This window comes from Pristiophorus japonicus, chromosome 3 (assembly GCF_044704955.1).
Source record: "Pristiophorus japonicus isolate sPriJap1 chromosome 3, sPriJap1.hap1, whole genome shotgun sequence".
NCBI lineage: Eukaryota > Metazoa > Chordata > Chondrichthyes > Pristiophoridae > Pristiophorus > Pristiophorus japonicus.
Genome location: NC_091979.1, coordinates 18,997,994 through 19,022,765, shown reverse-complemented (window position 1 = coordinate 19,022,765; position 24,772 = coordinate 18,997,994). Strand labels below are relative to the sequence as shown.

Here is a 24,772-nt window from a genome sequence, read left to right as displayed (position 1 = left end):
GCACCCCGCCACTCGACTAACACCAGCTCTAGCATCTAAAATTGTTTAAACTCTTGTCTCCGTTACGTAATTGCAATACGCTTCTCGTTCGCAGATCCATACAGTCCTTTCCTCTGACGATATTTTGCCCACTGCTCCCCTTGTGGTTAATTCGCAACAGGATCTGTGGTCTATGGTCCTTTCTTCAACCATTGCTCCTTCGCCGTTGACTGGCGTTGGGCTCGCGGCTAATCCCCTTCTCCGTCGGGGGTTGGCCAACCCTCCAGGATCGCACAGGGAATCTCTGGGAAGTGAAGAGCAACCTCCCGGATACCTCCGCCAGCAAAAAAAAACCCGAAAGGGGGGAGAGAAAGAGGGAGAAAAAAAGCAACCGATCCTTAAAAAAAAAAATTGTTGGTTTTATTTAACTTGCTTCAGAACAATTTCGCTCATTAATGATAAAATGATGGTGAACGGTGGTGGGGGGGGTGGCGGGGGGGGGGGGGGTAGGTGATTGGGGGAAAGAAGGCAGTCGAGAGTCACCCAATCGGGTAAGGAAGAGTCCATTCCGGTTGGCGTTCCGATTGGCCGGGAGAAGGCGAGATCGACCAATGGCGGTGGGGGAGGGGGTTGTTGGGGGGGGGATGTGGGGCGTTCCTGTTCCCGTTGGCTTTCCGATTGGCTGGGAGAAGGCGAGAGCGACCAATGGCGGAGGGCGGTGAGGGGGGGGGGGGGCGGTGGTGTGGGGCGTTCCCGTTCCCGTTGGCTTTCCGATTGGCCGGGAGAAGGCGAGAGCGACCAATGGCGGGGGGGGGCGGGGGGTGGGGGGGGGATGTGGGGCGTTCCTGTTCCCGTTGGCTTTCCGATTGGCCGGGAGAAGGCGAGAGCGACCAATGGCGGAGGGCGGTGGGGGGGGGGGTGGTGTGGGGCGTTCCCGTTCCCGTTGGCTTTCCGATTGGCCGGGAGAAGGCGAGAGCGACCAATGGCGGAGGGGGGGGGGGGGGGTGGTGGGTGTGGGGCGTTCCCGTTCCCGTTGGCTTTCCGATTGGGCGGGAGAAGGCGAGAGCGACCAATGGCGGAGGGAGTGGAAGGGGGGGGGGGGGGTGGTGGGTGTGGGGCGTTCCCGTTCCCGTTGGCTTTCCGATTGGCCGGGAGAAGGCGAGAGCGACCAATGGCGGAGGGAGTGGAAGGTGGGGGGGGGGGGGGGGGCCTGGTAGGATTGTGGGATCTCTGGTGGATACGTTGCGAGCAGAGTTGGTCAATGGGGGGGGGGGCCCCCCCCCCAGGTCACAAGCACAGGCTCAGCTGGTTGCGGACGGTGCACTTCTTGCACTGCACCATGCAGCACCAGTGAAAGCGGCAGAGGCAGTTCTCCTCGAAGACCAGCGTCTGGTCCCGGAAGCCCCTGCCGCAGCACAGCAGGTCACAGCCGCCGACGTCTAGCGCCGTGCCGTTGCAGGAGCGGCCCCGGGTGCCCGGCGAGCCCGTCTTGCGGTTGGGCAGGCAGAAGTCGGGCGAGTCGGCTGAGTAGACCAGGTCATGGCGGTCGGGGGGCTTGATGTTCTGGCCCACCGGCATCAGCGTCTTGCCGTCGTTGCCCCCCATCACCTTGAAGGCGCCGTTGAAGCGGTCCAGAAGCCGCTCGCCCACCTCTCGCAGGTTGGGCATCTTCTTCCAGCATGTTCGCAGCGTGCAGGAGCCAGACAGCCCGTGACATTTGCACTCGGTTCTCATGTAATTCTTCACAGCCTGGAGAGGGAGGGAGGGAGAGAGAGAGAGAGAGAGAGAAAAAACAACAGATAGATTGGCAAGATAAAACCAGACTCACTGAAGAATTTACTCTCATAGCTACAGGCAAAGGATTGTCAGGCGCGCTGAGCACAAAGCTCACCTTGGTTACATACCGGCTGTAATGAAGTCATGATTAATGCACCGAGCAGCTCTCCGCAAGGTTTTAATGTGCTTTCATTAAGATGGCTTGCGGATTAAAAGCCAAGGGAAGGGCACGTCTTGGGAGCCCGTGCCACCAGAAGGGCCTGGTTCTTCAGATCTCTTCCCCCACATCCCGCCAGCGCCCCCCCACACACCCCGAGCTCTGTTTATCTACGGCTCAAATGAGGAGATTACAATCAAAGGGAGGTGCTGCGTGGGTCAGTGACTTTAGAGATACTGTTTCCCCGCCCCTGCGCCCCCACACGAGGATTGCCGAGTGAATTCCAGTTCAGAAGTCCTTGCTCGCGTCGGTTACATGAAGATGCACACTGTTCCTCAGCCTGTTATCCAGAAGCTCCCTGTGATTGTGGACTGTCTGTCCGTTTAGATCAGGTTCGGTTAGAAACATAGAAACATAGCAAATAGTTGCAGGAGTAGGCCATTTGGCCCTTCGAGCCTGCACCACCATTCAATAAGATCATGGCTGATCATTCACCTCACTTTCCTGCTTTCTCTCCATACCTCTTGATCCCTTTAGCCGCAAGGGCCATATCTAACTCCCTTTTGAATATATCTAACGAACTGGCCTCAACAACTCTCTGCGGTAGAGAATTCCACAGGTTCACAATTCTCTGGGTGAAGAAGTTTCTCCTCATCTCGGCCCTAACTGGCTTACCCCTTATCCTCAGACTGTGACCCCTGGTTCTGGACTTCCTCAACATCGGGAACATTCTTCCTGCATCTAACCAATCCCATCAGAATTTTATATGTTTCTATGAGATCCCCTCTCATTCTTCTAAATTCTAGTGAATACAGGCCCAGTCGATCCAGTCTTTCTTCATATGTCATATGTTGCTACTTTGGGCGGCGCTGGCTGCTCTCAGTTAGTTGTGGGTGCGGGGAAGGGGTGGGGGGGTGAATCTACTCATCACTCCAGTGCAGTGCTGAGGGAGCGCCACACTGTCGGAGGTGCCATCATTCGGATGGGACGTTAAACCGAAGCCCCGTCTGCTCTCTCAAGTGCACGTAAAAGATCCCATGGCACTATTTCTAAGAAGAGCAGGGGAGTTCTCCCCAGTGTCCTGAGCCAATATTTATCCCTCAATCAACATAACAAAAAAAACAGATTATCTGGTCATTATCACGTTGCTGTTTGTGGGAGCTTGCTGTGCACGAATTGGCTGCCGCGTTTCCCACATTACAACAGTGACTGCACTCCAAAAGTACTTCATTGGCTGAAAGCGCTTTGGGATGTCCAGTGGTCGTGAAAGGCGCTATATAAATCCAAGGCTTTCTTTTCTCTAGGGTAAGGGCAGAGAGAAAGAATCACATAGATGTACATCGAAGTTTACAGCACAGTAACAGGCCATTCAGCCCAACAGGTCCATGCCGTGTTAATGCACCACACCAGTCTCCTCCCACCCTACTTCATCTAACCCTATTAACATAACAACAACAACTTGTATTTATATGGCGCCTTTAATGTAGTAAAACGTCCCAAGGCGCTTCCCAGGAGTGTTACAAGACAAAACAAATAAATTTGACACCGAGCCACATAAGAAGAAATTACGGCAGATGACCAAAAGCTTGGTCAAAGAGGTAGGTTTTAAGGAGCGTCTTAAAGGAGGAAAGAGAGGTAGCGAGGCGGAGAGAGTTTAGGGAGGGAGTTCCAGAGCTTGGGGCCCAGGCAGCTGAAGGCACGGCGACCGATGGTTGAGCGATTATAATCCGGGATGCTCAAGAGGGCAGAATTAGAGGAGCGCAGATATCTCGGGGGGTCGTGAGACTGGAGGAGATTACAGAGATGGGGAGGGGTGAGGCCATGGAGGGATTTGTAAACAAGGGCGAGAATGTTGAAATCGAGGCGTTGCTTAACCGGGAGCCAATGTAGGTCAGCGAGCACAGGGGGTGATGGGTGAGTTTTTTGGCGCCGAAGCAAGCCATCCTCGTTTCGATGGACTGCCTATGATGATGAGTGCTGAGGGAGTGCTGCACTGCCAGAGGTGCTGCCTTTCAGATGAGATGTTAAACCGAGGCCTCGGTCTGCTCTCTCAGGTAGACGTAAAAGATCACGCGGCACTATTTTATGAAGAGTTAGGTGAGTTTCCCCCCAGTCTCCTGGCCAATATTCACCTCTAAAAACATGACCTGGACATTTATCTCATTGCTGTTTGTGTCGAGCTTGCTGTGCACAAATTGGCTGCTGCGTTTCTCACATTACAACTGTGACCAAAAAGTGCTTCATTGGCTGAAAAGCACTTTGGGATGTTTTAGAGGTCGTGAAAGGCGTTATATAAATGCAAGTCTTTTCTTGAAGTCCTTCCCATATAAAGCAGAAACCTGCAATGCCGCCACAAATGGGTGGTTCAACACAGTGAAAGACACTAAATAGAACCCAATCTTTCCTTGTAAGCCTCCTTCTTTCTCAGTCCACATCTAGTATAGTATAGTTTTAGGCAGTCCCTCATATCGAGGATGACTTGCTTCCTCATCAAAAAATGGGATGAGTTGTAAGGTGTTTCAATGAGGGTCCTGATATTCCAGGTCCCGAACTACATGGTGAAGGGTGGAAGATGCCTGTGCGTGGATTTTTTTAACAGCCACCACATGACCTTGACAGAGCTAGGCCTTGGTCCAGTGGCAAGGATTAACCAAGTCGACTGGAGACCAGCTCTGCAGCACGGATCTAGTGTGCACACATCATTATCATCATCACAGGCATCGAGGAAGACTTGCTTCCACTCTCAAAATGAGTTCTTAGGTGACTGAACAGTCCAATATGGGAATTACAGTCTCTGTCACAGGTGGGACAGACAGTGGTTGGAGGAAAGGGTGGGTGGGGAGCCTGGTTTGCCGCAAGCTCCTTCCGCCGCCTGCACTTGACTTCTGCATACTCTCGGCAACGAGACTCGAGGTGCTCAGCGCCCTCCCGGATGCTCTTCCTCTATCTAGGGAGGTCTTTGGCCAGGGACTCCCAGGTGTTAGTGGGGATGTTGCACTTTATCAAGGAGGCTTTGAGAGTGTCCCTGTGATGTTTCCTCTGCCCACCTGGGGCTCGCTTGCCGTGTAGGAGTTCCAAGTAGAGCGCTTGCTTTGGGAGTCTTGTGTCAGGCATGCGGACAATGTGGCCCCGCCCAGCGGAGCTGGTCGAGTGTGGTCGGTGCTTCGATGCTGGGGATGTTGGCCTGATTGAGAACACTGACGTTGGTGCATCTGTCCTCTCAGGGGATTTGTAGGATCTTGCAGAGACAATGTAAATGTGCGATGATCACTACACCAGGGCCAGTCGAGCAATGCCCCCAGTCTGATGCTAGGACATAGGTATGAAGTAGGGTGGTGTGTGGAAAGGGGAGGGCATGGGGGGCGGTGTGCAGGGCACGTTGAAAGAAGACTTATCAGCCGGAAGGCCAATGGGGTAGAAACACAGTGTGTGCAGGCTCCACCCCAACAGGTGAATTTATAATGTGGGAACAAAGAAAGGGCAGACCAGTTGAACAAATACTTTGGTTCTGTCTTCATGAAGGAAGACACAAATAACCTTCCGGAAATACTAGGGGACCGAGGGTCTAGTGAGAAGGAGGAACTGAAGGGAATCCTTATTAGGCGCGAAATTGTGTTAGGGAAATTGATGGGATTGAAGGCCGATAAATCCCCAGGGCCTGATAGTCTGCATCCCAGAGTACTTAAGGAAGTGGCCCTAGTGGATGCATTGGTGATCATTTTCCAACAGTCTATCGACTCTGGATCAGTTCCTATGGACTGGAGAGTAGCTAATGTAACACCACTTTTTAAAAAGGAGGGAGAGAGAAAACGGGTAATTATAGACCGGTTAGCCTGCCATCAGCAGAAGGGAAAATTTTAGAATCAATTATTAAAGATGAAATAGCAGCGCATTTGGAAAGCAGTGACAGGATTGGTCCAAGTCAGCATGGATTTATGAAAGGGAAATCATGCTTGACAAACCTTCTGGAATTTTTTGAGGATGTAACTAGCAGAGTGGATAGAGAACTGGTTGACAGACAGGAAGCAGAGAGTCGGGATAAACGGGTCCTTTTCAGAATGGCATGCAGTGACTAGTGGGGTGCCGCAGGGCTCAGTGCTGGGACCCCAGCTATTTACAATATACATCAATGATTTAGATGAAGGAATTGAGTATAATATCTCCAAGTTTGTAGATGACACTAAACTGGGTGGCGGTGTGAGCTGTGAGGAACATCAAAACATAAGAACATAAGAATTAGGAACAGGACTAGGCCATCTAGCCCCTCGAGCCTGCTCCGCCATTCAACAAGATCATGGCTGATCTGGCCGTGGACTCAGCTCCACTTACCCGCCCGCTCCCCGTACCCGTAATTCCCTTATTGGTTAAAAATCTATCTATCTGTGATTTGAATACATTCAATGAGCTATTTTCAATTCAATGCTTAGAGGCTGCTAAGAGGCTGCAGGGTGACTTGGACAGGTTAGGTGAGTGGGCAAATGCATGGCAGATGCAGTATAATATAGATAAATGTGAGGTTATCCACATTGGTGGCAAAAACACGAAGGCAGAATATTATCTGAATGGCGGCAGATTAGGAAAAGGGCAGGTGCAACAAGACCTGGGTGTCATGGTAAATCAGTCATTGAAAGTTGGCATGCAGGTACAGCAGGCGGTGAAGAAGACAATTGGTATGTTGGCTTTCATAGCTAGGAGATTTGAGTATAGGAGCAGGGAGGTCTTACTGCAGTTGTACAGGGCCTTGGTGAGGCCTCACCTGGAATATTGTGTTCAGTTTTGGCCTCCTAATCTGAGGAAGGACATTCTTGCTATTGAGGGAGTGCAGCAAAGGTTCACCAGACTGATTCCCAGGATGGCAGGACTGACATATGAGGAGAGATTGGATCGACTGGGCCTGTATTCACTGAAGTTTAGAAGGATGAGAGGGGGTCTCATAGAAATGTATAAAATTCTGACGGGACTGGACAGGTTAGATGCAGGAAGAATGTTCCCGATGTTGGGGAAGTCCAGAACCAGGGGTCACAGCCGAAGGATAAGGGGTAAGCCATTTAGGACTGAGATGAGGAGAAACTTCTTCACTCAGAGAGTTGAATGATCAGCCATGATCTTATTGAATGGTGGTGCAGGCTCAAAGGGCCGAATGGCCTACTCCTGCACCTATTTTCTATTTTTCTATGTTTCTAAACAAGCGCAGGCAGCAGAAAGATCATGCGGCAAACCTGTCCCATCCTCCCTTACACTCAACGACTATCTGTCCCACCTGTGACAGGGACTGTGGTTCTCGTATTGGACTGTTCAGCCACCTAAGGACCCATTTTAAGAGTGGAGCAAGTCTTCCTCGATTCCGAGGGACTGCCTATGATGATGGATCATATCTATGTCCTAGCAGCAGCCGAGGAGCTTTGCTAGACTGGCCTTGGTTGCATATCAAGGCCGAAAGGTTTAGTGATCATCGTACATTTACTCTGCATCACTCTCGATCTTTAGCCTTTGACGGATCGGTCTGAACAGCAACTCTTGTGCTCCAATGAACGTGTCTGGTGCTTGCAGAACACAGAAGACCATCGTACCTTTGCAAGGGTCTTCATTCATTCCGACATAACACGAGTCCTGTTCCATTGCCCCAGGCCCCCACAGAGTTAGGGGTGGGTCAGTGTTAAAGTGGTAAACTTCACGTCACAATGAACTGCCACAAAAGCACAGCTCCAGGGTGTTTGATTATGGGGGTGTGGGGGGCATACCCCAACATCTGTTGGGACAACCTATCTACAAATATCCTGGAAGACATCTTCATGGCTTGTTAGCTTCTGGGGAAAGCAGGTTCTGAGGGCAATGTGTCAAGACAGGCTGCACCCCTACAATCTGTTGACTGCATCGTAACTTGCAGCAAGTCCTGCTCACCCATCACCCCTGTGCTCGCTGACCTACATTGGCTCTCGGTTAAGCAACGCCTCAATTTTAAAATTTTCATCCTTGTTTTCAAATCCTTCCATGGCTTCGCCCTTCCCTAACTCTGTACTCTCTTGCAGCCCTTCAAGATCTCTGCGCTCCTCCAATTTGGCATCTTGAACATCCCTGATTTTATTCGCTCCACCATTGGCGGGCGTGCCTTCAGCTGCCTGGGGCCCCAAGCTCTGGAATTCCCTCCCTAAACCTCCCTGCCTCTCTCCCTTCCTTCACGACGTTGCTTAAAACCTACCTCCTTGACCAAGCTTTTGGTAATCTGTCCGGATATCTCCCTCTGTGAGTCGGTGTCAAATTTTGTTTGATGATCGCTCTTGTGAAGCTCCTTGGGAAGTTTTGCTCAGTTAAAGATGCTATATAAATGAAAGTTGTTGTTGGATTTTGAAGATAATTCAAAGAATGAAGGCCTTACCAAATGTCATCCCATTTCAAGCCTTTACTAAACTAACGTGCCATTCAATGGGAGAGGATTAATTAGCAATCTCGTTGTGCGAGGCCCCTTGGGGAAGAGTGACCATAATATGGTGGAATTCTGCATTAGGATGGAGAATGAAACAGTTAATTCAGAGACCATGGTCCAGAACTTAAAGAAGGGTAACTTTGAAGGTATGAGGTGTGAATTGGCGAGGCTAGATTGGCGAATGATACTGAAGGGGTTGACTGTGGATGGGCAATGGCAGACATTTAGAGACCGCATGGATGAACTACAACAATTGTACATTCCTGTCTGGCGTAAAAATAAAAAAGGGAAGGTGGCTCAACCGTGGCTATCAAGGGAAATCAGGGATAGCATTAAAGCCAAGGAAGTGGCATACAAATTGGCCAGAAATAGCAGCGAACCCGGGGACTGGGAGAAATTTAGAACTCAGCAGAGGAGGACAAAGGGTTTGATTAGGGCAGGGAAAATGGAGTACGAGAAGAAGCTTGCAGGGAACATTAAGACGGATTGCAAAAGTTTCTATAGATATGTAAAGAGAAAAAGGTTAGTAAAGACAAACGTAGGTCCCCTGCAGTCAGAATCAGGGGAAGTCATAACGGGGAACAAAGAAATGGCGGACCAATTGAACAAGTACTTTGGTTCGGTATTCACTGAGGAGGACACAAACAACTTTCCGGATATAAAAGGGGTCAGAGGGTCTAGTAAGGAGGAGGAACTGAGGGAAATCCTTATTAGTCGGGAAATTGTGTTGGGGAAATTGATGGGATTGAAGGCCGATAAATCCCCAGGGCCTGATGGACTGCATCCCAGAGTACTTAAGGAGGTGGCCTTGAAAATAGTGGATGCATTGACAGTCATTTTCCAACATTCCATTGACTCTGGATCAGTTCCTATGGAGTGGAGGGTAGCCAATGTAACCCCACTTTTTAAAAAAGGAGGGAGAGAGAAAACAGGGAATTATAGACCGGTCAGCCTGACATCGGTAGTGGGTAAAATGATGGAATCAATTATTAAGGATGTCATAGCAGTGCATCTGGAAAATGGTGATATGATAGGTCCAAGTCAGCATGGATTTGTGAAAGGGAAATCATGCTTGACAAATCTTCTGGAATTTTTTGAGGATGTTTCCAGTAGAGTGGACAAGGGAGAACCAGTTGATGTGGTATATTTGGACTTTCAGAAGGCTTTCGACAAGGTCCCACACAAGAGATTAATGTGCAAAGTTAAAGCACATGGGATTGTGGGTAGTGTGCTGACATGGATTGAGAACTGGTTGTCAGACAGGAAGCAAAGAGTAGGAGTAAATGGGGACTTTTCAGAATGGCAGGCAGTGACTAGTGGGGTACCTCAAGGTTCTGTGCTGGGGCCCCAGCTGTTTACACTGTACATTAATGATTTAGACGAGGGGATTAAATGTAGTATCTCCAAATTTGCGGATGACACTAAGTTGGGTGGCAGTGTGAGCTGCGAGGAGGATGCTATGAGGCTGCAGAGCGACTTGGATAGGTTAGGTGAGTGGGCAAATGCATGGCAGATGAAGTATAATGTGGATAAATGTGAGGTTATCCACTTTGGTGGTAAAAACAGAGAGACAGACTATTATCTGAATGGTGACAGATTAGGAAAAGGGGAGGTGCAAAGAGACCTGGGTGTCATGGTACATCAGTCATTGAAGGTTGGCATGCAGGTACAGCAGGCGGTTAAGAAAGCAAATGGCATGTTGGCTTTCATAGCGAGGGGATTTGAGTACAGGGGCAGGGAGGTGTTATGGCAGTTGTAAAGGGCCTTGTTGAGGCCACACCTGGAGTATTGTGTACAGTTTTGGTCTCCTAACCTGAGGAAGGACATTCTTGCTATTGAGGGAGTGCAGCGAAGGTTCACCAGACTGATTCCCGGGATGGCGGGACTGACCTATCAAGAAAGACTGGATCAACTAGGTTTGTATTCACTGGAGTTCAGAAGAATGAGAGGGGACCTCATAGAAACGTTTAAAATTCTGACGGGGTTAGACAGGTTAGATGCAGGAAGAATGTTCCCAATGTTGGGGAAGTCCAGAACCAGGGGACACAGTCTAAGGATAAGGGGGAAGCCATTTAGGACCGAGATGAGGAGGAATTTCTTCACCCAGAGAGTGGTGAACCTGTGGAATTCTCTACCACAGAAAGTTGTTGAGGCCAATTCACTAAATATATTCAAAAAGGAGTTAGATGAAGTCCTTACTACTAGGGGAATCAAGAGGTATGGTGAGAAAGCAGGAATGGGGTACTGAAGTTGCATGTTCAGCCATGAACTCATTGAATGGCGGTGCAGCCTAGAAGGGCCGAATGGCCTACTCCTGCACCTATTTTCTATGTTTCTATGTTTCTATGAGACCTTTTCACATTGTGACCACCTGAGTGGGCGGGAAAGGAAATTCTTCCAAGCTTTCCTAATATTATGATCACATCCTTCAACGATGTGCTAACAATCAGAGCTAAACACATCTGAATTGAACATTTCAAAAGTCTGAATAACTAAGACCGCCTACTTCCATCTCCGTAACATCGCCTGTCTCCACCCTTGCATAAGAACATAAGAACATAAGAACATAAGAATTAGGAACAGGAGTAGGCCATCTAGCCCCTCGAGCCTGCTCCGCCATTCAACAAGATCATGGCTGATCTGGCCGTGGACTCAGCTCCACTTACCCGCCCGCTCCCCGTAACCCTTAATTCCCTTATTGGTTAAAAATCTAAGTATCTGTGATTTGAATACATTCAATGAGCTAGCCTCAACTGCTTCCTTGGGCAGAGAATTCCACAGATTCACAACCCTCTGGGAGAAGAAATTCCTTCTCAACTCGGTTTTAAATTGGCTCCCCCCGTATTTTGAGGCTGTGCCCCCTAGTTCTAGTCTCCCCGACCAGTGGAAACAACCTCTCTGCCTCTATCTTGTCTATCCCTTTCATTATTTTAAATGTTTCTATAAGATCACCCTTCATCCTTCTGAACTCCAACGAGTAAAGACCCAGTCTACTCAATCTATCATCATAAGGTAACTCCCTCATCTCCGGAACCAGCCTAGTGAATCGTCTCTGTACCCCCTCCAAAGCTAGAATATCCTTCCTTAAGAAAGGTGACCAAAACTGCACGCGGTACTCCAGGTGCGGCCTCACCAATACCCTACACAGTTGCAGAAGGACCTCCCTGCTTTTGTACTCCATCCCTCTCGCAATGAAGGCCAACATTCCATTCGCCTTCCTGATTACCTGCTGCACCTGCAAACTAACTTTTTGGGATGCATGCACAAGGACCCCCAGGTCCCTCTGCACCGCAGCATGTTGTAATTTCTCCCCATTCAAATAATATTCTCTTTTACTGTTATTTTTTCTTGCATTATCCCAGAGTACCTCAGCTCATCCGCTGCTGAAGCCCTCATCCATGCCTTTGTTACCTTTAGACTTGACTATTCCAACGCACTCCTGGCTGGCCTCCCACATTCTACACTACGTAATCTAGAGGTGATCCAAAACTTGGCTACCTCCGTGTCTACTTGGCTAACTCGCACCAAGTCCCGCTCACCCATTACCCATGTGCTCACCAACCTACACTGGCTCCCGGTTAAGCAACGCCTCGATTAGGGCTGCCCTAATTTCTCCTTATGCGACTCGATGTCAATTTTTTAAATGTCGTAATACTCCTGTGATGCACCTTGGGATGTTTCACTACGTTAAAGACGCCATACAAATACAAATTATTGTTGCATATTCCACACACAGATAGGACATTATTCTGGAACATTCTGAGATTTGGTGGTCGCTTGCCTTTTAACAAAGGGAAACAAGGAGGAGGGGGAGTTCCCCAGATAACTCAATCAGTAGATCACCCAATGCAGATTTGTGTCATAGAAACATAGAAACATTGAAAATAGGTGCAGGAGTAGGCCATTCAGCCCTTCTAGTCATACGTGAATATCTCCGGTTTGAGGTCCTGTCCCCCCCTCCCCCGCCCCCGATTCATCTGTTCTCCTGTTGTGGGTGCAGACATTATCCCAGTGTGCTTCAGTGATACAATCAATCTGTGTGTCTGTTCACCCAGCTCTACCTCACCACCACTTCTCTCGACCCCGCCACAGCCTCTAAATTGTCAGACTACTTGTCCGACATCTCGTACTGGATGAGCAGAAATTTTCTCCAATTAAATATTGGGAAGACCAAAGCCATTATCTTTGGTACCCACCACAAACCGCGTTCCCTAACCACTGACTCCATCCCTCTCCCTAGCATCAATCTGAGGGTGAACAAGACTGTTTGCAATCGAGGTGTCATATTTGACCCTGAAATGAGTTTCCAGCCACATATCCATCGCATAACTAAAACCGCCTTTTTCCACCTCCGTAATGTTGCCCACCTCTGCCCTTGCCTCAGCTCTTCTGCTGCTGAAACCCTCATCCATGCCTTTGTTACCTCTAGACTTGACTACTCCAACTCACTCCTGGCCGGCCTCCCACATTCCAGACTACGTAAACTTGAAATCATCCAAAACTTGGCAGCCCGTGTCCTAACTCGCACCGAGTCAAGATCACCCATCACCCCCCTGTGCTTTCAGACTTACACTGGCTCCCAGTTAAACAACGCCTCAATTTCAAAATTCTCATCCTTGTTTACAAATCACTCCATGGACTCGCCTCTCCCTATCTCTGTAATCTTTATCAGCCTCACAACCCCACAAGATGTCTGCACTCCTCAAACTCTGCCCTCTTGAACATCCCTCATTATAACTGCTCAACCATCGGTGGCCATGCCTTCAGCTGTTTGGACCCTCAGCTCTGGAACTCCCTCCCTAAATCTATCCGCCTCTTTACCTCTCTTTCCTCCTTTAAGGCGCTGCTTAAAACATACCTCTTTGACCAAGCTTTTGATAATCTGCCTTAATTTCTTCTGTGTCTCGGTGTCAAATGTATCTGTTTGTCTGAAACACTGTTGTGAAGCACCTTGGGATGTTTTACTATGTTAAAGGCGCTATATAAATAAAACTTATTGTTATTGTTACTGTTGAGCTCCCCCATGCCTATCAGAGTCACTATCTCCTCAAAATGTTCTCTAACAATATCTTTCCATTAAGATGCCACTCTATAAGGGAGTCTCATCATCATTTCCTCTTTGAGTAGGGGAGCCTCACCAATAAGACCCACACTATTGAGGAAGGTTGACCATCAGGACGCCTGTTAAGGAGACCATTTTACCATGAGAACCTCTGTGAATGAAGGAGTTCCACTCTCATTTCAAAAGGGAAGTCTTAGTATCAGGACCCTATTATTGAGGGGACCCCACCCACCATCAATCGCCCTCAAGGACAAAGAGTTGTTATCAGGTCCCCATTTTTCTTTTATTCGTTCACGGGATGTGGGCATCACTGGCAAGGCCGGCATTTAATGCCCATCCCTAATCGCATTTGAGAAGGTGGTGGTGAGCCGCCTTCTTGAACCGCTGCAGTCCGTGTGTTGAAGGTGCTCCCACAGTGCTGTTAGGGAGGGAGTTCCAGGATTTCGACCCAGCGACGATGAAGGAACGGCCGATATATTTCCAAGTCAGGATGGTGTGTGACTTGCAGAAGAACGTGGAGGTGGTGGTGTTCCTATGCGCTTGCTGCCCTTGTCCTTTTAGGTGGTAGAGGTCGCAGGTTTGGGAGGTGCTGCTGAAGAAGCCTTGGTGAGTTGCTGCAGTGCAACCACGGTGCGTCGGTGGTGAAGGGAGTGAATGTTTAAGGTGGTGGATCAAGTGGGCTAGATGGTGTCGAGCTTCTTGAGCATTTTTGGAGCTGCATTTATCCAGGCAAGTGGAGAGTATTCCATTGCACTCCTGACTTGCGCCTTGTCGATGTGGAAGGCTTTATTTAAAGATGGAGTCTTACTATCAGGAACATCTTTAATGAGGGAGTCTTGCCATTCATGACCTTTTAACTGAAAGAGTTTTACCATCAGAACCCCTTCCATAATTTATTTATGCCATGAAAAGAATTTGGACTAAGTTTAACATCCTTTCTTCTGTCAAGATCTTTTTTTGATATGTTTGTGTAAATGTGAATGGCCCTGATATTGTTGGGGAACATGAGGTGCCAGAAAACCACTACATCTCTATTACTGGTGCTGCCCTATATGGCACCGAGAGGGCTGGATGAAAACTGACAGAATTCACCCCAAAAATTAGCCTTGAATGTATGTTAACGGACTACTGTGTACAGTTTTGGTCTCCATATTTACTTGCATTGGAGGCTGTTCAGAGAAGGTTCACGAGATTGATTCTGGAAATGAGGGGGTTGACTTATGAAGATAGGTTGAGTAGGTTGGGACTATACACATTGGAGTTCAGAAGTATGAGACGTGATCTTATCAAAACATATAAGATAATGAGGGGGTTCGACAAGGTGGATTTAGAGAGGATATTTCCACTAATAGGGGAAACTAAAACTAGGGGACATAGTCCAAGAATAAGGGGCCGCCCCTTTAGTATGCAGGTACAGCAAGTAAATGGAATGTTGTCCTTTATTGCAAGGGGAATAGAGTATAAAAGCAGAGAAGTCCTGCTACAAAAGTACAGGGTATTGGTGTGGCCACACCTGGAGTATTGTGTACAGTTTTGGTCTCTGTATTTAAGAAAGGATATACTTGCATTGGAGGCTGTTCAGAGAAGGTTCACTAGGTTGATTCCGCAGGTGAAGGGGTTGACTAATGAGGAAAGGTTGGGTAGGTTGGGCCTATACACATTGGAGTTTAGAAAAATGAGAGGTGATCTTATTGAAACTTATAAGATAATGAGGGGGGCTCGACAAGGTGGATGTAGAGAGGATACTTCCATTCATAGGGGAAACTAAAACTAGGGGACATCGTCTCAGAATAAGGGGCCGCCCATTTAAAACTAAGATGAGGAGAAATTTCTTCTCTCAGAGGGTTGTAAATCTATGGAATTCTCTGCCCCAGAGAGCAGTGGAGGATGGGTTATTGAATATATTTAAGGCAGAGATAGACAGATTTTTGAGCGATAAGGGAATAAAGGGTTATGGGGAGCAGGCGAAGAAGTGGAGCTGAGTCCATGATCAGATCAACCATGGTCTCATTGAATGGCGGAGCAGACTCGAGGGGCTGAATGGCCTACTTCTGCTTCTATTTCTTATGTTCTTATGTAACTTGTCGATCAAATCGTCTCCAGTCCATTCGTCATGATTTTAAAAAAATTCATTGCTGGAATGTGGGCGTCGCTGGCAAGGCCGGCATTTATTGCCCATCCCTAACTGCCCTCAAGAAGGTATTAGTGAGCTGCCTTCTTAAATACAAACTAAGTGACCGTTCCAGAGGGCAATTAGGATTCAACCACATTGCTGTGGGTCTGGAGCCAGATATAGGCCAGACCGGGTAAGGACGGCAGATTTCCTTCCCTAAAGAACATCAGGGATTCACTGCCTCAGAGAGCTGTGGAAGCTGGGACACTGAATACATTTAACACAGAAATAGACAGTTTCTTAACCGATAAGGGGTTATGGGGAGCGGGCGGGGAAGTGGAGCTGAGTCCATGATTGGATCAGCCATGATCTTATTGAATGACGGAGCAGGCTCGAGGGGTCGTATGGCCTACTCCTGCTCCTATTTCTTATGTTCTTAACAACAATCCTGTAGTTTCATGGTCACCATTACTGCTACTAGCTTTTTAATTCCAGATTTATTCAATTGTATTTAAATTCCCCAGCTGCCGTGGTGGGATTTGAACTCATGTCTGACCAAATTGTTAATCTTGGCCTCTGGTTTACTGGTCCAGTAAAAAAACCACTATGCTGCCCATACCCGGTAAGTCCTTCGCCTGGTTATGTAAATAAAATCATGGCTTCCGTCTCCAAATCCAATGATAAACTTCTAGGGAGCAGCATTTCTCCGTGGTTCCATCAATCAGCCAAGGTTATGAGAGGAGACAGCGAGACCCCCTCCCAGCAGAGTTTCGTCACCAGTGTATCCTCCAACTCACTCTGAGCAATGCCACAGGAGGTCTGCTCGTCAATGATAAGAATAGCAGGCTCTGTATAAGTTAGAAAGAATAGCAGGCCCTTTCTCTATCAGAGATGAGCAGACGTTATGAAAACAATGGAGAATGGGACCTTCTGTATATAGTATATAGTGAAAGATCCTGTATATATATATATATAAAAGAAAGGAAAAAAATTGTATTTATATAGCAGCTTTCACAACCTCAGCACGTACCAAAGCTCTTTATAGCCAATGAAGTACTCCTGAATATAAGAATATGAGCAGGAGTCGGACATTCGGCCCCTCGAGCCTGCTCCGCCATTCAATACGATCATGGCTGGTCTGATCTTGGTCTCAACTCCGCTTCCCTGCGCGCTCCCCATTGAAGTGCAGTCACTTGTAGATCACTTGAAATGTAGGAAATGCAGCAGCCAATTTGTGCACAGCAAGCTCCCACAAACAGCAATGAACAATACAGAGCAATGTTAAAATAAACAAGACTTCAACCCACAACCTTCCGGCTCCGACGCGCACGTTCTATCCACTGAGCCATGGCTGATACCATGTATATATTGAAAAGAGTACCAAAGCTTGTGGAGAAAACATTGATCCTGTACATATCACAGGGAATAAGAGAGTCTGTATATTTCATAGATTACACAGAATTACATGGAATATACAGCACAGAAACAGACCATTGGGCTAACCAGTCTGTGCCGGTGTTTATACTCCACACTAGTCTCCTCCCATTCCATCTGCCTCATCCTTCCTGCATATCTTTCCCTTCCCTTTTCTCTCATGCATTCGTCGAGTTTCATAAGAACAGAAGTGTTATGTATGTAAACATTGTAACTCTGTAAGACTTGCCACCAGAGGGCGCAACTGTTGGAGGCCCAAGGGTCGTGCAAGGGAGCATAAAAGATTGTCTGCCATGCTGCTTGGGTACTCTGGAGTTGTATTAAACAGACTAACGTCACATCAGTTTTAGATCACAGTACTCAGTCTTTTGGAGTTTTTCCATACTTAACAATAAGAACATAAGAAATAGGAGCAGGAGTAGTCCATTTGGCCCCTCGAGTCTGCTCCACCATTCAATAAGATCATGGACTCAGGTCCACTTCCCTGCCCGCTCCCCAAAAAACCTTATTCCCTTATCAGTTAAAAAACTGAAAGCAACCGAGCTATTTGCCTCAATCACTCCCTGTGGCAGCAAGTTCCACATTCTAACCACTCGCTGAGTAAATACATATCTCCTTATTTTCCTATCAGATTTATTCAGTAACTGTCTTGTATTTATGGATCCTAGTTTTGGAGTCCCACACAAGTGGAAACATTCTTTCCGCTGCTACACTATCCAACCCAATCAGAAATTTCATAAGAACATAAGTGTGAGGTCATGCACTTTGGCAGAAAAAAATCAAAGAGCAAGTTATTTAAATGGAGAAAGATTGCAAAGTGCCGCAGTACAGCGGGACCTGGGGGTACTTGTGCATGAAACACAAAAGGATAGTATGCAGGTACAGCAAGTGATCAGGAGGTCCAATGGAATCTTGGCCTTTATTGCAAAGGGGATGGAGTATAAAAGCAGAGAAGTCTTGCTACAGCTGTACAGGGTATTGGTGAGGCCACACCTGGAATACTGCGTACAGTTTTAGTTTCCATATTTACGAAAAGATATACTTGCTGTGGAGGCAGTTTGGAGAAGGTTCACTGGATTGATTCCGGGGATGAGTGCGTTGACTTATGAGGAAAAGGTTGAGTAGATTGGGCCTCTACTCATTGGAATTCAGAAGAATGAGAGGTGATCTTATAGAAACATATAAGATTATGAGGGGGCTTGACAAGGTGGATGCAGGCAGAATGTTTCCACTGATGGGGGGAGACTAGAACTAGGGGGCAGAATCTTGGAATAAGAGGGCCGCCCATTTAGAACTGAGATGAGGAGAAATTTCTTCTCTCAGAGGGTTGTAAATCTGTGGAATTCGCTGCCTCAGAGAACTGTGGAAGCTGGGACATTGAATAAATTTAAGGCAGAAATAGACGGTTTCTTAACCGATAAGGGAATAAGGGGTTATGGAGAGTGGGCAGGTAAGTGGACCTGAGTCCATGATCGGATCAGCCATGGTCGTATTAAATGCCGGAGCAGGCTCAAGGCCTACTCCTGATCCTATTTCTTCTGTTCTTATGTTCTAGAATGTTAAAGACCTCTAAGTCTCCTCTTTTCTAAAGAAAAGAGCCTCAACCTGTTCAATCTTTCCCGATAGCTGAAACCTCTCACATCTGGTAGCATCCTTATAAATCTTTTTTGCACTTTCTCCAGTGTTCCTACATACTTTTTATAGTGTGGAGACCAGAACTGCAGTTTGTAGTATCGCCAAGTGTAATGTAGCCAAGTTTGCTGATGATACAAAGATGGGAAAATAAATTGTGAGCAGGTCACAAAAACATCTGCAAAGGGATTTAGACAAGCTAAGTGAGTGGGCAAAAATTTGGCAGGTGGAGCATAATGTGTGAAAATGTGATGTCATCCACTTTGGCAGAAATAATAGAAAGGCAAATTAGAATTTAAAGCGAGAAAAATTGCAAAGTGCTACAATACAGAGAGACCTGGGGGTCCTTGTGCATGAACACAATAAGTTAGTCTGCAGGTACAGCAAGTAATCAGGAAGGCAATGACATGAGTCATTGAAGGTTGGCATGCAGGTACAGCAGGCGGTTAAGAAAGCAAATGGCATGTTGGCCTTCATAGCAAAGGGATTTAAGTACAGGGGCAGGGAGGTGTTGCTACAGTTGTACAGGGCCTTGGTGAGGCCACACCTGGAGTATTGTGTACTGTTTTGGTCTCTGTATTTAAGGAAGAATATACTTGCATTGGAGGCTGTTCAGAGAAGGTTTACTAGGTTGATTCCGGAGATGAGGGGGGTTGACTAATGAGGTTAGGTTGAGTAGGTTGGGCCTATACCCAATGGTGTTCAGAAGAATGAGAGGTGATCTTATTGAAACTTATAAGATAATGAGGGGGCTCAACAAGGTGGATGCAGAGAGGATATTTCTACTCATAGGTGAAACTGAAACTAGAGGACATAGTCTCAGAATTAGGGGCCGCCCATTTAAAACTGAGTTGAGGAGAAATTTCTTCTCTCAGAGGGTTGTAAATCTATGGAATTATCTGCCCCAGAGAATTGTGGAGGCTGGGTCATTGAATATATTTAAGGCGGAGATAGACAGATTTTTGAGTGATAAGGGAGTAAAGGGTTATGGGGAGCGAGCAGGGAAGTGGATCAGCCATGATCTTATTGAATGGCGGAGCAAACTCGAGGGGGCAAATGGCCTATTCCTGCTCCTATTTCTTATGTTCTTATGTTCTTATTATGTATAGCCTATAGCTAATAGTGTTGAAGGTAATAGTATTCTTGATATCTATTTTATTTTATAACAGTATATACGGTAGGTGATAGTACAGCCTATGTAGGAACAGGAGTAGTCCATTCAGCCCCTCGAGCCTGTTCCAATGAGTTCATTGCTCACCTACGACCTAACTCCATATATCCGCTTTTGCCCCATAGCCCTTAATACCATTGGTTAACAAAAATCTATCAACCTCAGATATAAAATCAACAATTGATCTAGAATCAATTGTCATTTGCGGAAGAGAGTTCCAAACTTTACCCTCAGTTGCGTGTAGAAGTGTTTTCTATTTTCACTCTGAAAAGGTCTAGCTCTAATTCTTAGACTATGTCCCGCAGTCCTAGAATCCCTAACCAGCGGAAAATATTGTATACACTGTAACAGGTGTCGCTAACTGTATTACTAATATATACAACAGCAGCAACAACAACAACTTGTATTTATATAGCACCTTTAATATAGAAACATAGAAAATAGATGCAGGAGTAGGGCATTGGGCCCTTCGAGCCTGCACCGCCATTCAATATGATCATGGCTGATCATGCAACTTCAGTACCCCATTCCTGCTTTCTCTCCATACCCCTTGATCCCTTTAGCTATAAGGGCCACATCTAACTCCCTTTTGAATATATTTAGTGAATTGGCCTGAACAACTTTCTGTGGTAGAGAATTCCACAGGTTCACCACTCTCTGGGTGAAGAAGTTTTCTCCTCATCTCGGTCCTAAATGGCTTACCCCTTATCCTTAGACTGCGACCCCTGGTTCTGGACTTCCCCAACATCGGGAACATTCTTCCTGCATCTAACCTGTCTAAACCCGTCAGAATTTTATATGTTTCTATGAGATCCCCTCTCATTCTTCTAAGTTCCAGTGAACATAAGCTTAGTCGATCCAGTCTTTCTTCATATATCAGTCCGGTGAACCTTCGCTGCACTCCCTCAAGAGCAAGAATGTCCTTCCTCAGATTAGGAGATCAAAACTGTACACAATATTCAAGGTGTGGTCTCACCAAGGCCCTGTACAACTGCAGTAAGACCTTCCTGCTCTTTTCCTCAAATCCTCTCGCTATGAATGCCATTTGCCTTCTTCACCGCCTGCTGTACCTGCATGCCAACTTTCAATGACTGATGTACCATGACACCCACGTCTCGTTGCACCTCCCCTTTTCCTAATCTGTCACCATTCAGATAATATTCTGCGTGCCTGTTTTTGCCACCAAAGTGGATAACCTCACATTTATCCACATTATACTGCATCTGCCATGCATTTGCCCACTTACTTAACCTGTCCAAGTCACCCTGCAGCCTCTTAGCATCCTCCTAACAGCTCACACTGCCACCCAGCTTAGTGTCATCTGCAAACTTGGAGATATTACATTCAATTCCTTCGTCAAATCATTAATGTATATTGTAAATAGCTGGGGTCCCAGCACTGAACCTTGCAGTGCCCCACTAGTCACTGCCTGCCATTCTGAAAAGGACACATTTAATCATACTCTTTACTTCCTGTCTGCCAACCAGTCCTCTATCCACATCAATACATTACCCCCAATACCATATGCTTTAATTTTGCACACTAATCTCTTGTGTGGGACCTTGTCAAAAGCCTTTTGAAAGTCCAAATACACCACATCCACTGGTTTTCCCTTGTCCACTCTACTAGTTACATCCTCAAAAGATTCTAGATGATTTGTCAAGCATAAATCCATGCTGACTTGGACCAATCCTGTCACTGCTTTCCAAATGCGCTGCTATTACGTCGTTAATAATTGATTGCAACATTTTCCCCACGACCGATGTCAGGCTAACCAGTCCATAATTCCCTGTTTTCTCTCTCCCTCCTTTTTTAAAAACTGGGGTTACATTCGCTACCCTCCAATCCATAGGAACTGATCCAGAGTCTATAGAATGTTGGAAAATGACACCAATGCATCCACTATTTCTAGGGCCACTTCCTTAAGTACTCTGGGATGCAGACTATCAGGCCCTGGGGATTTATCGGCCTTCAATTCCATCAATTTCCCTAACACAATTTCCTGACTAATAAGGATTTCCTTCAGTTCCTCCTTCTCGCTAGACCCTTGGTCCCCTAGTATTTCCGGAATGTTACTTGTGTCTCCTCTAGTGTTGACAGTATTTGTTCAACTGGTCTGCCATTTCTTTGTTCCCCATTAGAAATTCACCTGATTCTGACTGCAAGAGACCTACATTTGTCTTCATTAATCGTTTTCTCTTCACATATCTATAGAAGCTTTTGCAGTCAGTTTTTATGTTCCCTGCAAGCTTACTCTCATACTCTATTTCCCCCCTCCTAATTAAACCCTTTGTCCTCCTCTGCTGAATTCTAAATTTCTGCCAGTCCTCAAGCTTGCTGCTTTTTCTGGCCAATTTATATGCGTGTTCCTTGGATTTAACACTATCCCTAATTTCCCTTGTTAGCCATGGTTGAGCCACCTTCCCCGTTTTATTTTTATGCCAGACAGGGATGTACAATTGTTAAAGTTCATCCATGTGAACTTTAAATGTCTGCCATTGTCTATCCACCGTCAACCCTTTAAGTACCATTCGCCAGTCTATCCTAGCCAATTCACGTCTCATACCATTGAAGTTACCTTTCTTTAAATTAGTGAAATGTCCCAAAGAGCTTCACAGGAGTACTATGAGATAAAAATTTGACACCGAGCCGCATAAATAGAAATTAGTGCAGGTGACAAAAAGTTTGGTCAAAGAGCTAGGTTTTAAGGAGCGTCTTGAAGGAGGAAAGAGAGGCGGAGAGGTTTAGGCAGGGAGTTCCAGAGCTTGGGGTCTAGGCAACAGAAGGCACGGCCACCAATGGTTACTCGATTATCATCATGCTCAGGAGGGCAGAATTAGAGGATGCAGACATCTCGGGGGGTTGTGGGGCTGAATGAGATTACGGAGACAAGGAGGGGCGAGGCCATGGAGGGATTGAAAAATAAAGATGAGAATTTTGAAATCTTACGAAAGAAACTTGAGGTAAAAGTTTACTAGTGGTGTGCCCCAGGAATGTCCTAGGTCCTCTACTGTCTTAACTAATGACCTGGACAGTGGTGTTGAGAGTGTGGGAAAATGTGAGGTTATCTATTTTGGTAGGAAACATAAAAAATAAAATTATTATTTCAATGGGGAGAGATTACAAAAGCTGAGGTACAGAGGGATCTGAGGGTCCTTTTAAATGAAACACAAAAAATTAGTATGCAGGCACAGCAAGAACTCAGGAAGGCAAATGGAATGTTGGCCTTTACTGCAATGCGGATGGAGTATAAAAGCAGAGAAGTCCTGCTACAACTGTACAGGGTATTGGTGTGACCACACCTGCAGTACTGTGTACAGTTTTAGTCTCCTTGTGGAGGAATCTAGAACTAGGGGCCATACTTTCAGAATAAGGGGTCGCCCATTTAAAACGGAAATGAGGAGGGATTTCTTCTCTCAGAGGATTGTGAATCTTTGGAATTCGCTGCCTCAGAGAGCTGTGGAAGCTGGGTCATTGAATATATTTAAGGTGGAGATAGACAGATTTTTGAACAATAAGGGAGTCAAGGGTTATGGAGAGTGGGCAGGGAAGTGGAGGTGAGGCTAAGATCAGATCAGCCATGATCTTATTGAATGGCGGAGCAGGCTCGAGGGGCCGAATGGCCAACTCCTGCTCCTATTTCTTATGTTCTTACGTTCTTATAGTCAGTAATTGTGCAGATATCTGTGCAACGGTTAAGACGGTAGAGGAGTACAATCAAATCCAAAAAGATTCCGATGTGCAAAGGCAATGGGCCACACATTGGCAAATGGCGTTTAATTTAGGTATATTTAGTGTTGTGCCTGTTGGTCGGGCCAACATAGAATACGCATATCGTTTGCAGGGAGCAATACTGAAAGAGAGAGATCTTGACGTTATTGAAGGATCATGACCAATGTAGAGAAACTTTAGCTAAAGCTAACAGGGTATTGGCTTGTATTATCATCATAGGCAGTCCCTCATATCGAGGATGACCTGCTTCCACGCTGAAAAGGGATGAGTTCACAGGTGTTTCAAAGAAGGACCTGATATTCCAGGTCCAGAATTGCATGTTGAAGGGTGGAAGATGCCTGTGTGTGGATTTTTTTAATGTGTGGTGGCCGTTGTACACCAGCCACCACACGGGCTTGACAGAGCTAGGTCTTGGTCCAGTGGCAAGGGTTAACCAGGACGATTGGAGACCTGCTCTGCTGCACGGACCTAGTGCGCACACATATCACAGTGTGGGCTGGCCCGTGCTGTCCCTGGGCCCTCGCCTCTTCTGGGCCCCGAACTCTCGCCTCTCTTGGGCCCCGATCGCGTCGCTCCACGATCACTCGCCGCTCCTTCGCCCCAATTTATAGGGCCTTGGTGAGACCACATATAGAGTACTGGGTACCTCAGAAAATATATATTTGCCCTGGAGCAAGCACAATGAACTAGACCGACTCCGGGGTTGTCCTAGGGAGGGGGTGAAGAGACTAGACCTATAGTTTAGAAGAATGAGAGGTGATCTCATTGAAACATACAACATTTCTAAGGGGCTTGACAGGATAGATGCTGCGGAGTCCAGATCCAGGGGTAACAGTCTCAGAGGTCAACCATTTAGGACCGAGTTGAGGAGAAACCTCTTCACTCAGAGGGTGACAAATCCCCGGAACTCTACGCCCAAGGGAGCCACGGAGGCTCAGTCCCTGAGTATATTCAAGGCTGAGACCAATAGACTTCTAACACCAAGGGAATCGAAGGATATGGGGATAATGCGGGAAGGTGGAGTTGAGGTAGAAGATCAGCCATGATTTTATCGAATAGCGTACTCCTGTTCCTTAGTCTTATGTTCTTATGAATGGGTCTCGGTGCAAGTTAGGATACAGGGGGCAGCAGCAGCAAGAGTTTGGGATGAACTGAAGTGAATAAATCCATTACCTGGCCTTGACCTCAAGGAGCAAATGCAAGACAGTGTCAGCCGTGGCTCAGTGGGTAGCACCCTCGCCGCTCAGTCAGAAGGTTGTGGGTTCAAGTCCCACTCCAGAGACTTGAGCACG

The 24,772-nt window shown here is 46.9% G+C and overlaps 1 protein-coding gene across 1 annotated transcript in view; it reads right to left on the bottom strand.

Annotated features, from left to right (window-relative positions):
- Positions 1-401: 401 nt before the first annotated feature.
- LOC139259677 (protein Wnt-6-like) overlaps positions 402-24,772 on the bottom strand; it is a 166,359-nt gene continuing 141,988 nt past the window's right edge. Inside the window, exon 4 of the mRNA XM_070875239.1 lies at positions 402-1,728. Within this exon, the coding sequence (XP_070731340.1) occupies positions 1,267-1,728 (462 nt within the window). The 3' untranslated portion in view covers positions 402-1,266. The remainder of the gene's footprint in view (positions 1,729-24,772) is intronic.